Source organism: Leptopilina boulardi, unplaced genomic scaffold, assembly GCF_019393585.1.
Source record: "Leptopilina boulardi isolate dan_hultmark-lab unplaced genomic scaffold, ZJU_Lbou_2.1 LbouV2_325, whole genome shotgun sequence".
In the NCBI taxonomy this organism is placed as follows: domain Eukaryota; kingdom Metazoa; phylum Arthropoda; class Insecta; order Hymenoptera; family Figitidae; genus Leptopilina; species Leptopilina boulardi.
The window spans coordinates 4,200,652-4,216,354 of record NW_026137891.1 but is presented as its reverse complement, the minus strand read 5'-3'; the positions used below and the strand labels follow the sequence as shown (position 1 = coordinate 4,216,354).

The 15,703-nt window shown below is 22.6% G+C and overlaps 1 protein-coding gene across 6 annotated transcripts in view; it reads left to right on the top strand.

The window, feature by feature from the left end:
• Positions 1 to 15,703, top strand: part of LOC127284704 (collagen alpha-2(I) chain) — a 240,998-nt gene that overhangs the window by 178,162 nt on the left and 47,133 nt on the right. For 5 of the 6 annotated variants that reach the window (XM_051310315.1, XM_051310312.1, XM_051310314.1 and 2 more), the window contains exon 5: positions 7,158 to 7,229. The exons of the other annotated variant lie outside the window; for it this stretch is intronic. In XM_051310315.1, coding sequence (XP_051166272.1) covers positions 7,158 to 7,229 — 72 coding nt within the window. The remainder of the gene's footprint in view (positions 1 to 7,157; positions 7,230 to 15,703) is intronic. 6 annotated transcript variants of the gene reach the window in all.

Below are 15,703 nucleotides of genomic sequence, written 5' to 3'. Positions count from 1 at the left end.
ACAACTTTTTTCACTATATATAAACACGTGCGTGAAAACACAAGGACCGCAATTGAATAGGCGAAGTATACACCACAATCAGCGCATGCGCTCACATTTAATTTTTACAATATTTGATAGTAGTGACTACAATCCAAAAGCTAACATATTTTACGTCTTTGGGTAACATCTTGGATAGTAAAATGTTGATAGTAGATTCTTGTCAGTAACACAATGATAGTACCTTGTACAATCTTTCTTTTTACTATCAAATTCTTACTATCCATTTCTCTCAGTGTAGGAAATTTTATATTTTTTAATTTGAATTTTTAATTTTATTTTTCTTATTTTTTATTTTCTATTTTTTATTATGTATTTTATATTTTTTTTGTATCTTTTTTTTGTAAAATATAAAAAAAAATATTTTTAAAACTATAATGTAAATTTTTGCAAATTAAAATATCTGATTTGTCAATAAATTGCGGTAAGAGAAAAATTTAATTATGAGATTTTAATTACAGAATTAAATATGGTAATTTAATTGTACCTACAATTTAATTATATATCTGAAACAATAGATTCTTTCTCTTATAAAAAAAAATTTGGAAAAGAAAATAAATTCATCAATTTTTTTTTTTTAAATAAACTTTAGTCTTTTTACCTCAGGTATTCTATATATATATATATATATATTAAAGGGAACCTGCGCTCTATTTTCTAACACGAATATCCTAGATAACAAGATGTTGATAACAAGCCTGTAGCTTGTTATCTACATCCTGAATTATGTATGATGTCAGATCTTAACAACAAGTTTAATATTCTCCTATACAAAAAAAAAATTCACATAAAACTAAAAACCAATTACAATGAAAAAAAAATTATACACGATAGAAAATACGTTTCTATTCTTATACACTCATAGAGTATAGAATGGCTTCTTTGGAGGTAGAAAATTTCTGTCAAGAAAATTTTGTACAAAAATTTTACTAGACATTTGATTAAAAAAATATTTTTTTTAGATTAAATAAACATTTTGTTTTTACTACAAAAAAATTTTATTAAATTAAACAAAAAAATTTATTTCATTCAAATATAGAAATTATTTATTTATTTTTTATTTATTTATTTTTTATTTAAAAATTATTTGTTTAATACAAATATATATTTATTTGAGAATAGTCAAGTAACCGATTATCTGAATCAAATAAATTTTTTTTCAATGTGGCAATAAATTCGTTAATTTAAAAAAAGTCTTAATTTTTAAAAATTATTTGAGACAAAAATAGTTTTTGAATATTAGAAATTTTTTTTTTTTGACGTAAAGAATATATTTAACAATTTTTTAATTGAAAAAATGTTTTTGACCTAGGAAAATATTTTCGCATAAAAAAAATTCTTTGACTTTTTATGAAACACATTTGAATTTGAATTTTTTTTTTCAATGAAATTTGTTCACTCAGCACTTCACTTTAGAAACACTTTACGTGAAGAATTAATTAAAATATCCACAAAAATGCATATTCAACACTCTGTTACCAATAGAAAAAAAAAATTTTTTTTTACATTCTACTTTTTTTCTATGGTAAAAAATTACTTCATAAAAAAAAAGAATGATGTGTGTGTGTGTGTACGTTTAATCGATTTAATAAGCCATCACAGAGATCAAAACCTGTTAAAGTGGTCCATATCCCTTCTTTCGAGATTTTTTTTTCTTTTCTTTTGTTTGGATATACGAAGCCACAGTGCAAACCATTAGGCAGTCTTTCTTAGTCGATCGTTCACGTTGCTTCACAATTTCATTTACTCTTCAATATTTTATTCATTTCATTCAATTTATTTCTGCTTTTATATTTAAAAATAAAAACCCCCCAATCAAATTTTTCATTTTTACGAAATATTTCAATGGTTTAATATTATAAATCATTTTACCTTTTGGTGTTTAATATTTATTTTATAAGTTATATTTTTAAACTCAAGTGAATTATCATTTTTATTTCATTCAATATATCTGCTTTTGTATTTTTAGGAAAAAAAAAAATGAAAAATTCTTCATTTTTATGATATTTTTTCAATAGTATTTAAAAATTAATATAAGCTTAATTTACCGAAAGACATTTACATATATAATGTTAAAATTTGATGTTTAAATATTTATTGAATTGTTTTAAACATTTGTGAATTTTCAATATTATTTCTACTTTAATTTCACCTATTTTCTGAAAATGAAAAGGAAAAAAAAATTCATTTTGATGAAACCAATTCAGAGAACTTTATTAATTTTTCAAAAAAAAAAAAAAAAAAAGAATAGAATAGAAGAAAAAGAAGAAGAAGAAGCAGCTTGGCACAGATCGTGGAACTTTTTTTTCATTCATAATATACATTAAAATTTAATCGTTGATTGCAGTCTGCTTTTTTGAGTTATTTGGGGATTTTTAAATTGTTCATTGTTATAAATATTAAATGTAAGAATTTTTATAGACTAGAAAAAAATGTCTATTCAAGTTGGTAGAAATTTACATTCATTTTTAGTAAAATATTACTGTTTTATTTAGTGATATTTTTGTTACTAAAGTTTTAGTGAAAAATGACTAAAAATTAGTAGAAATTTTCACTAATTTTTAGTGAAATATTATACTATTTGATTTAGTAATAACTAATACTAAAATTTTAGTAAAAAATGACTAAAAATTAGTAGAAATTTTCACTAATTTTTAGTGAAATATTACTATTTGATTTAGTAATATTTTCTTTACTAAAATTTTAGTAAAAAAATAACTAAAAATTAATAGAAATTTTCACTAACTTTTAGTGAAATATTACTATTTGATTTGGTATTATTTTTTTTTACTAAATGTTTAGTGAAAAAATTACTAAAAGTTAGTAAATATTTTAACTAATTTGAATCAGTGACTCACTTTCTGCTTTTGGAGTAGTAAAATTTAACTAATATTTAATAGGAAAAAAAATTTTTACTATCGAATTAGTAAAATTAAAAAGCAAAAGTCACTTATTTTTTAATAATTTTTACTAATTAAAATTTAGAGAATAGAAATTATTGGAATTTTTTCTCCATTTAAATTTTATTTACTTTATATTAATTAATTCATTAAAAATGCATTTTTTATTTGTTATTTATTAATTTATAAATTCGAAAAAAAATTTTGATTTTGTTATTACAATTACAATCAGAATTAAATAGAAATATTTTGGGATAGAAAATTGTAAAAAACTATTTTAAAAAAAAATCATAAGATTTATCGACGTTTATTTAAAAACCCTATGAAATGGTTTTTTTTTCATTTTTCACAAATTAAATTTTTATCTAACGGATTTCTTTTTACACAAAAAATTGCAAAAAATGAAATTAAATACGTTATATATTTTATTGGATTTTTTTGTGTAAAAAGAATTTTTTTCGTATAAATGTTATACGTTTCTATAAATAAAATAAATAAAAATATATTAAAAAAACATGTTATAAAACAACTCTCTAAATTTTAATCAGTGAAAAGTGAGCTACTAATTCACATTAGTAAGAATTTTTTTACTAATTTTTAGTAAAATATTACCCACTTGGAAAGTGCCCCCTTGAGGTTCAATCAGAATTCCGCCGGAACTTCCAACGTAATTCCGTCGGAATTTCATCGGACTTCCAAAGAATTTCCGATGGGATTCCGACGAAATTCCGACGGAATTAGGACTCTAAAAATTTTGAAAAAAAAATTAATCGGAACTCCGTCGGAATCCCATCGGAAATTCTTTGGAAGTCCGATGAAATTCCGACGGAATTACGTTGGAAGTTCCGGCAGAATTCTGATAGAACCTCCAGGGGGCACTTTCCGGGGAATCTTTCCAAGTGGGTACCATTTGATTTAGTAGTTTAAAATTTTTTTTACTAAAGTTTTAATAAAAAGTGACCAAAAATTATAAATAATTCTTACTAATTTAAATTAGTAGCTCAATTTTCACTAATTCAGATTTAGAGAGAGAGAATGTTTATAAATTTAAATTTATAAATATAAATGTTTATAATTTTTTATTTTTTTATTTATTTCAAAAAATTTTATTAATAAATTTATATTTATAAATAAAAATGTAATATTTATAAAAAATATTTATGACATTCATAATTATATCTTCATATTTTGTAGAATTTTTTTCCTACAAAAGAAAAAATATCAATAATTCTCTCTGCAGACGTTATAATTTGAAAGATTTAATCTGAGGCTATTTAGCTGACAAGTGTGGAATTTATAATATGAAGAAAAAGAAAAATCGACTATACGACGAAGTGATGAAGGAGTATTGAAAGTCGTTTTTGCGAAGCGAATGGCATTTAATTGAATTCAATGAGTGCAATTATGAGAGGATAGCTTAATTAAACCCGCATGTCCATTCGCAACTCGACAAAAGCAGTGTATCGATAGATCGTTCATTTAACCCGAGAATAACGCGTATTCGTTGCGGGGTCAAATTCCAATATATATCTATATATATATATTTACCGTCTCATATGAGACATGCGGGTCTCTCCTCTCCTCTCCTCTCAGAGAGACATAACATCGTTTTCCATCACAGAGTGAGCTCAACAACGCAATCACAAAACAGGACTATATAGATGTGATTCAAAATCCTTGTGTGCACTTTAAAAAGTTTTCCTGTATAGTGAAAACGTGCTCCAGTTTCTGCGTAATGATACACCGAGAATAGTGTCGTCGTTTCAACACAAATCATTACACGCTGATGCTTTCAGTAGACTCAGTTTCATCCCTCCTCAAACTTACAAGCACTGCAATAAACACGGAAATGTGATAAGGGGTATACTTTATATACTATATATATATATATTCGAGCAACAAATTATATATGAACCTTTGATATTCGATACTTATATGAAAATCTCATATAAAACTTGAAATTTAATATTTATTTATAATGACCATGATTTTCATTTAAAGAACTGATTAACATTTCACAATTTTTCAAAAACAAATTCGTAACTCATTTATTTTGTGAATTTATTTTATTAATTAATTTTTTTAATTTATTAATTAATTTATTTATAAATTTATTTATAAATTTATTTATTTTTTTATTTATACATATTTATGAATTTTGGAAATTAATAAATTTTTCACCCCAGAGAAAAGATGTATATTTGTCTCATAGCCAAATAAATATTTATTTCAAATAAATTTTATTTGCGCTGAATAAATATTTTTTATTTAAAACAAATAAAAAGTTACTAGGCTCTGAGACAAATATATTTTTATTTGCTACAAATAAATTTTATTTTATTTGAATTGGTTTCATAATTTTATTTTATTTATTATTTTCAATTTTTATTTTATTTATTTTTATATTATTATTATTATTATTATTTTATTAATAAATTTTATTTGTCTCTAATAAATACGAATAAAATATTTCTCAAAATGTGTTTTTTTTTTAATTTTTGAAGAATATTTTGCATATAATAATAATTTTACAGGAATTTATTTATTACTTTTTTTATTTATTGAATTTTGAAAATTAACAAATTTTGCACCCCGAAAAAAGGATACATTTGTCACAGAGATAAATAAATATTTATTTGTTGTAAAATAAATTTTATTTGCGCTAATTAAAAATTATATTTGCGCTAAATAAAATTTTATTTGTGCTAAATAAATTTTTTTTTATTTAAAACAAATAGAAAGTTATTAAACTCTGAGACAAATATATTTTTCTTTGCTATAAATAAATTTTATTTGTCTCAAATAAACGTGATTAAAAATATTTCTCTAGATATATGTTTTTTTTTAATTTTTGAAGGGATCAGAAAAATCAGGGAAAAGTCAGGTAATTTTTTTTGAAAATTACTGGAGAAATAGTAAATTTCTAAAAATGCTGTAAAAATTATAATTTTTTTTTCAATTCAAAACTTTTGCTTATAAAAATTATTATCTTGATTTTTTATAATTAAAAAAATATTGAAATATTTTCATTAGAATCAGGGAAAAAAATTTAATACTGATTGGATATCAGGTAAAAATCAGGAAAAAATAAATCCAGAGAAAATTATATTTATTTGTCTTATAGCCTAATAAATATTTATTATTTGATATAAATAAATTTTTATTTGATATAAATAAATTTTTATTTGATTCAAATAAAAAATTATATTTACGCCAAATAAATAGGCTAGTAGGCTGTGAGACAAATATACGTTTATTTAACTCAAATATATTATATTTGGTTGAAATAAAATATTTCTCTAGTAAAATAACATTTTTATGGCAGCGCTGACACTGAAAAAAAATTTATTTGATTCAAATATGTTACTTGACGATTATCACATAAATATTTATCTGAATCAAATAAATATTTACACGAATCAAATAAATATTTACATGAATCAAAAAAATATTTACCTGATTCAAATAATTGTTGAGTCAATTAAATTATATTTGTTTCAAATACGCAGAAATTATTGATTCGAGTACTGTTTATTTGATTCAAAAATAAAAATTATTTGCTCCAAATAAATATTTATTTGAGCCAAGTAACTGATTTTTTGAATCAAAATTAATTTTTTTTCATTTCCCTTTCATACAAACTACAATGATGGATAGAGAGAAAAAAAAGGAAAAAATAAATAATAATTAAAATAATATTTGAAAATTATAATTTCGATAATAAATATTTAATTATAGTAAATAATTATATTATTTTAATCAATTAAATAGTATTTCTCTCAAATATACAGAAATTACTTGTAAAAACACAGTTAATATTTAATTCAAATAATTATTTCCATCAAGTAAATATATTTATTTAATAATAGTAACCAATTATTTGAATCAAATAAATTTATTTTTCACTGTACAAACATAAATTTTTAGGGTAAATATTATAAAAATAAATGGAAATTTGAAGGTAAATTAAAAAAAAAAAATTTCCAACATCCCCCCCTCCCCGCTTTTTTTTTGAACAAACGAAAAGAGTGACACAAAAGCGCGCGTGAATTTTTAGTGACAGACTAAATCGAAATTTTGATGAATTTGTGTTTTATAACGGTGAATGTGCGGTTTAAAAAATCCAAGAGACATCATCAGCGAGACTCGATATATTTGAGAATGACGAATCCCATTTATCGTGTTGCTTTATATTATTTTCTAATTGTTTATTTCAAGGGTCTTCTACAAACGTTGAAATTGTACGCAGGACATCCTCAGGATCTTGTCAAATGTAATGCCGATTTTGATGTAAGTACTCAACAAAAATTTTTTACATACTTAATTTATTTATTTGAATTAAAAAAAAACAGATTAGAAAAATTAAATTGATTTTTAATTATTGCTATAATTTTACTTTATCGATTATAGTAAATTTATATATATAGAGCGCTCAAGGAACGAACAGTAAACTTTAATCTCAAGTTGAACTATATGTGTAATTTGGGTCAGTTCAGTTCAATGATTTAAGATGCTTCTTAATCCAAAATTAATTTATTTTAATACGAATAACGACTCTCATTGCACTTGCATTTTCTCGATAGGAATTAATTTGCATAAGGGAAATAATTGAATTTTTTACAAAAATATATAATATAAAGAGGAGCAAAAAAAAAATACCGAGAAAATTTGGCTTAATTATTCACACAAGTACTTGAGATATAATAAATCTGTTCGCGGTTTTTTTTTTTTTTAAATTAATGACGTTAAAGTAAAGAATATTAAAGTCGACGATTTTAACACCTATTATTGCAGGTGTTGTGCTACTTAAATTTTTCATTATTATTATTTTTTTATGATTATTATTATTGTTGTTAATTTTTCATTAAATATTAATTAAATTTTTTTAAATTCCTCATTAATAAATTTTTTAAATTCCTCATTAATAAACTTTTTTAAATTAAATAAATTTTGTGAAAAAGTATAAAACTACGTTTTATATTGATGATATTGTCAATATTCGTTGGAGCAATTTAAAAAAAAAAAGGAATTCACGACGCGCGATACTTGAAATATTGCCGAATATATGAGATAAAAATCATGGTCTTAAATTGGGCTAAAAATTGCATTCAGATTTAATTTGACTGCAGAGAATTGGAAACAAGAATAACTCTATATAACGTAGCGAGAGAGAGAGTCATAATTCTTTTTTGTGATACGATTCTTTTGTTTTTCACCATGACAGCGTGACGCTCAAACTTGTAATTGCAAAAACCGCAACATGATTAAGTATCGTGAATCTCAGATTTTTATCCCAAAAAATTGTATTTTATTAACTATATATATACACATTTTTTATAATTTTAATTTATTTTTATATTTAATAAGGGGAAAATTTAGAAAAAAAAAAAATTTTTTTGTTCTATATAATAATTTTTTAATCACAGTTTTTTTTAAAAATATCAAATTACCTAAAGAAATTGAAATTTTGAATTTTCAAAATTAAAATTAGTTTTTAAAAATTGAATTGGTTTTTTATAATTAAAATTTTTTTTTCAAAGTTAAAATCGATTTTTTGATAATTAAAATTTTCAAAATTAAAATCGGTTTTTTGATAATTAAAACAATTTCTTTTTTTTATTTTATTCAAATTTTTTTTTTTGTGAATTGTGATGAGTGGTCCAGCGGTGACCTCTTACAGTATATATATATATATATATAGGATTGATGTCCCAACGCTTGGATGGTGGCCGCTTTTGGTCTCATGCCGATCGTGGCGAGTCAGCACCAATAAATCGAGCGATTTGCGATGCGGTTCAGAAATGACCGCACACACTCTGCCCAGAATGATGTTCAGGTCGATAACAAAACTGCCATAGTTATCGTCTTTATATACATACTATATACATGGCAATATTATTTCGCGTTTTATTACTCAATCACGTACCGGTACATGCAAACTTTAATATCACAAGAATCGAGTTCAAGTTTCGATGTCAAAATAATACACATTATTTGCAATATGTATATTTCAATCTCGTATTATTTTCATATAAAAATAGTTCAAATAAAGTGGGGAACAATTTTCATCAAATATGAAAATTTCAATTCTAGGAAAAAAAATTTTTTTTTAGTTGCTATTGTTAAAAATCAAATTTTATTTTACTATTTCATTATTATTATTTATTATTTATTTACTTTATTATTATTATTATATTTTTATTATTGTTTTTTATTTATTACACTGGAAATAAAAATTTACTTGATTCAAATAATCGACTATTATCAAATAAATATTTATTTGTATCAAATAATTATTATTTGAGTTAAATAAAAAGTATATTTATTTTAAATACAAAAATTATTGATTCGAATATAATTTATTTGATTCAAAAATAAAAATTATTCGCTCCAAATAATATAAATATTATTTGGTTCAAATAAATATTTATTTGATAATAGCCAAGTTACTAAATTTTAGAATCAAATGATTTTTTTTTTCAATGTATGATGGATAGAAAAGAAAAAAGCACAAAAAAATGAATAATAATTGAAAATTATAATTTCGATATTAAATAAATAATAATAAATATTTATTTATATAAAATAATTATTATTTGAGTCAATTAAAAAGTATATTTATTTTAAATACAAAAATTATTGATTCTAATACAGTTTATTTGATTCGAATATAAAAATTATTTGCTCCAAATAAATATTTATTTGATAATAGCCAAGTAACAGAATTTTAGAATCAAATAAATTTTTTTCAGTATATAATAAATAGAGGGAAAAAAAACAATAAATTTATTAATTGAAATAATATTAGAAAATTATAATTTCGATAGTATATAAATTTTAGAAAAAAAGTTGCAGCGATTTTGAATTTTTTTTTTGTTTTAATTTCACTTACAAATTCAAAAATTGAATTCATAAATGAAATAATATTTGAAAATTACAATTTCGATAATAAATAAATAAAATATTATTATTATTTTTAAATACGTTGAAGAAATTTTGGAATTTTATTACCTTTATACCTGAAAGCCGAGCTGTATGTTTACAATGAACTACAAAGGGTACCTTAAACCAAAGCTCATAAATTCTCAAAGATAATTCAATCAGTTGCAATTCGTGCATTGACCTGTTTAGACGTGCTTTAATTAAATTTTGTAATTTTAAAATCAAATTTTTTAATTATTAAATTATTAAAAGAAAAATGTTAGCTAATTTATCGTTTTTTATTTAATACTAATAATAATTAAAGTCATTAAATTTTAGAATGAAATGATTTTTTTTAATGTATGATGGATAGAGAAGAAAAAAAATACTAAAAAATAAATAATAATTGAAATAATATTTGAAAATTATAATTTTGATATTAAATAAATAATAATAAATATTTATTTATATAAAATAATTAGGTATTATTTGAGTCAATTAAAAGTATATTTATTTTGAATACAAAAATTACTGATTCTAATACAGTTTATTTGATTCGAAAATAAAAATTATTTGCTCCAAATAAATATTTATTTGATAATAGCCAAGTAACAGAATTTTAGAATCAAATAAATTTTTTTTAGTATATAATAAATAGAGGGAAAAAAACAATAAATTTATTAATTGAAATAATATTAGAAAATTATAATTTCGATAGTAAATAAATAAAAATATAATTTAGAAAAAAAGTTGCAGCGATTTTGAAATTTTTTTTTTTTGTTTTAATTTCACTTACAAATTAAAAAATTGAATTCATAAATGAAATAATATTTGAAAATTACAATTTCGATAATAAATAAATAAAATATTATTATTATTTTTAAATACATTGAAGAAATTTTGGAATTTTATTACCTTTATACCTGAAAGCCGAGCTGTATGTTTACAATGAACTACAAAGGGTACCCTAAACCAAAGCTCATAAAATCTCAAAGATAATTCAATCAGTTGCAATTCGTGCATTGACCTGTTTAGGCTTTAATTAAATTTTGTAATTTTAAAATGAAAATTTTTAATTATTAAATTATTTTTAAAAAAAATGTTAGCTAATTTATCGTTTTTTATTTAATACTAATAATAAATAATTTTTTTTTAATTTTACATTTTAATATAGAGTGCCCGGAATTTTTTAATAATTCACGAATGAAAAAATGTAGTAATTTTTTTTTCTTTATTCCGGGAGTGTTTGAAATTCTTAAAATCGCGATCGTTTAAATCTTTAGAAAAAAAAGTATATTTTCTTTCTTAATACGTAGTTTCGGGAGTGTTTGAAATTTTTTAAATCGCGTGTGTTTCCGGCTGATCTTATCGTTCAAAATATATTATACATCGGTTGCTGACTAAGGTTAGAGATATAATTTTTTAAAATAATAATTACATTCAAATTTTTCCACTAAAAAACGCTAAAAATATTACATTTATTTCTTTTTCTATTTTATTTTTTTATAATTATAAATATTTTATTTTTCGTTCCTTTTTTAATTATTATTGTTTCTATATTTTTATTACCTTAATATTATTAACATATTTTTCTGTATTATTATATATTATTTTTATATATTTTTATATATATTTTTATATAAATTTTTTTATATATTTTTATGTATTATTTAAATATAGTAAAATTTGGTTTAATGGCTTTTTTTAGGACAAGTAAAAGATATTAAGAAACATCTGTAACGTTTCGGAATCGGTACCGATTCCCTCATCAGAATTTATTTCGTCTAAAAGAGTAAAGTTACAATTAGAACTATTTTAAGGTTATAATTTCAAAAAATGCGAAAAAAGAAAAATACATACCAATTAATTCTGAGGAATTATTTAATATTATTATATATTACAAATAATATCAGAATTAAAAAAAAGCTCAGGAAATTATTTTACAAAATTTAAATTCAACTAAGGCACTTGCGGCAAAAATTGTTTTTTTTTCTTCCAAGAGCCAATGAAATACTTTCAGAATATTGAAGCGTATACAAATCATTGTATATATATATACACGTAATTTGCGCACTATATTTAATTGAAATTGAAACAAAACTTAACGGCCGATAATAAAGTACCAATTATATAAGTGCTATAGTATAGATTCCGGTTCAGTAAATTTATCTGTCAGGTGATCAAGCATTAAGTACCAATCAAAAAGTCTTTATATTATAAAACCATTCGGCTTGTAAAAGTGAGCTCAGTTTAAAACGGTGGAATATAAATTTTCAAAAGACGCTCATGTAATTGGGTCTGAGTTTCAGGATCACTCAAGAAATAAAAGATCAATTCTCAGCTAATTACCATTGAAATTTAATAGCCGGAAATTATCGATACATACCCTCGTCATTGCAAAAATTAAAAATTCTTTTTTTAACCAATTGTATTTTTTAACCGTTTTTTTAAAAACATTTTCTTTTTTTAATAATTTCTTTTGTGTTTCTTTTTTTAATAATTTCTTTTTGTTTCGATATTTTTACAAACAGTTTCTATAATTTTTTTTTCACCCAATCAAAAATTTACTAATGGCGCAGTACTGGCGCAGTACTGGCACCTAGTATTGGCGCCAGAGTTGGCGTAACTTTGGGATGATAACATTTTACCAGTATTGGTTACCAGAGTTGGCACCAGTACTGGTAACCACTACTGGTTCAGTACTGGTAACCACTACTGGTTCAGTACTGGCTCAGTACTGGTAGTTTTGTAATTTATTGTATACGAAAAGAAAACTTTAACTGTAACAGAGATAAGTTTCACTGCAATAGTGAAATCTCTGCTCCAGGTAATACTTTTTTTTAAGAAAAAGTGTGTGAAATTTTTAGTAACCCAACGCAAATTAAATATTAATTGAATCAGTCAACTAACTAATTAATATTTTATTATATATAAAATCGAAAACACCAAGCATTTTTATTCTTTATTAAGTATAATATATATTGCAAATTATTATTTTAAAAAATCAAAAAATAAATATGGGTCAGAATTTCCCAAACGGATCACCTAAAATTCAGAAATTTTTTTTTTAGTCTCATTTTTTTCCTCAACGGTTTCTTACACAAAATTGTGTGGGGAATTCGAAAAAAAAATTTAATTTTTTGTAGGACGTCAAAAACACTATTTTTTAATAACATTTTATAAATAAATAATATAAAAATCTATTAAATATGAAATTTTTTCAAAATAAAAATTATATTTAGAAACTACATTTTAAGACGAGAAAAACCCTTTTTTTTAATTGGTGAACAGGAACTCGAGAAAAAAATTTTTTAAAATAAAACTGCAAAAAATTTCAATTATTTATAACTTTAACAAAAAATTTTCTTATGACCTAAAAATTCCAGGGACTTATTTTTACCATGTAAGGAGTAAAAAGAAATGATTTTTGATTTAAAAAAAAATTTCTGAATTTTAGGTGATCCGTTTGAGAAATTCTGACCCAAATATAAAAATATGTTTATTATAAAACCAAAGTTTTTATAATGTATATAATTATGCAATTAGCTATTTAATTATTTTATTATTCACTTTAATTATTTGCATGAAAATAAATTTTTGAAAAACTTTTTTAAAAAAATAAAAGTTGTTTTTTAATTTTTAACAAGTGTTGTAAGGAAAATTTTTTTAAATTTTTATTTTAAAAATTATTAATTTTTTTATAAAAAATTTTATTTATTTTTAGTTTGATCGTTTAAAATTTTTTTTGGTTTATTGCATATCTGAAAACAATAAAAAAAAACTTGCAAAATATTTTGGAATTAGTCTCAGGAAATTTTTTGTTTAAATAATTTTACCCACAAGAAAGCAAAATAAAATACCTTTTAATTTTCAAAAATAAAATCAAAGTGAAAAAATTTTTATAAACAAAATATTTAAACAAAAAGATTAATCAGGTTCACTCTAGAACTTTTTGTAAACTAGTATTAATCAAAAAGAAAATCTATTTGAGCCACACCGAAAAAAAAATATTCTTGTATTTAGAGGAAAATTCCTCTTACAGAATCCTCTTGAATTTTATTCTTAAAACAAGAGTATTACTCTTTAAATGAGTATATTTTCCTCTAATTTCAAGAGGATCGAAACAAAAGGACTATTCTAGAGCATTCCTCTTATATTCAGAATAATCTTTTTAGAATTAAAATAATAATCTTAGAATTTAGAATAATCTTCTATATTTAAGAATATTCCTCTAAATTCTAAGAGGATTTCCCATAAAAAAGTCGCTCATGAACAAAGATGATTGCGTCACATCATTTACGTCGCGCGTCATAAATCGCATATCATGCGTGAAAAAGTTTTAGTTTCTGTGTGAAAAAAGGGGAATAAACCAAAATGGATAATAATCTTTTAAATATCTTGATAGAGTTGCAACTTACACAATATGTGCCTTATTTTTGAAGATAAAAGAAATTTTTAAAAGTAATTTTTAAGAAAATTTAAATAATTTTGAGGTTATGCTATTTAAAAATTTATTTTATTACGATTTTTATTTATTTTAATTTTATTTGAAAATTTATTTAAAATAAATTTTCAAATTTAATGAATTATATGTTTTGCGCATAAAAATATTATTAAAAATAGAATTAGTTGATGTATTCAAAAAAATTAAAATCAATTTCAATTTATTTATACTCAAATAGATGTAAATCATGGAATAACAAATTTTATTCCTTTTAATTTTATAGATTATATCTATGACATACAAATTAGATGATTTTTTCCTCTTAAAATAAGAGTTTCCTCTTAAATTGAGAGGAATAATTTTACATAGAGGACAATCCTCTTAAACCTAGAGGACATCCTTTTGCAGCATATACTAAAGGAAAATATGCATTGAAATAAGAGGAATCCTCTTGAAACAAGAGGATTTTTTTTTCGGTGCAGTACTGGCTCAATATCGGCTCAGTACTGGAAGGGTGGTACTGCACCAGTACTGATACAACGAAAATACCAGTACTGGTTCAGTACAGACTGCCCAGCCTCGGCAGCCAATACTGAACCAGTACTGCGCCAGTAGTTAACTCTGGTATAATACTGAAATTTTTGGGTTGGGCACATTTTAATTTTTTCGCTTCTTCAGGGTAAATTTGGGTCAATATTATTATTATTACTATTATAAAGGGAAATAAAAACCATTTCTTTTTGCAATGTGAGAACCGATAAAAAGTGAACGTGATCTTCTAGTCATCGAAGCTGTGAATCTTTCTTTTTCGTCTTCTCTCATTTTCTCGTTTTCTCTCACTTTGCAGTGTCCGATACAATCATGAAACGTTAAATTCATGTTCAGAAACGATTTCTTCTTTTTTTTTTTTTTCTTCTTTTTTTCTTGATCCAATCATTCAACGACAGATTACCTATCGAATATCCATTATGTTTGCCCTTTTATACTAAAAAAAATGAGAGAGAGCGAAAGAGAGAGAGAGAGCTTGTAAACAAAGATTTATATACGAAGGTGCGCAAAGCACACCTGTATATTCCGTGGAGAATTGAACCGCATGAAATAATAAATTTTATTATTACTCGTTCCTGAAAAGAAAATCGAATAGAGAAATAATTTATAACTTTTGTAAATGATATGATATTATCAATATTTCCAAGCTTTCGCGCATAAAAATGACCTCGTGCATATTTCAATTCACAATTTTACCATTGAATCATCATAAATATTTATATATATATAGATTACAAATTTATATATTATTGTAAAAAATTTATAGACTCGAAAAGGAAAATTTCCTTTTTTTTATATATATATATAAATATCAAAAAAAAATGGATAATTCATTGCTCGAGTGCGCGTA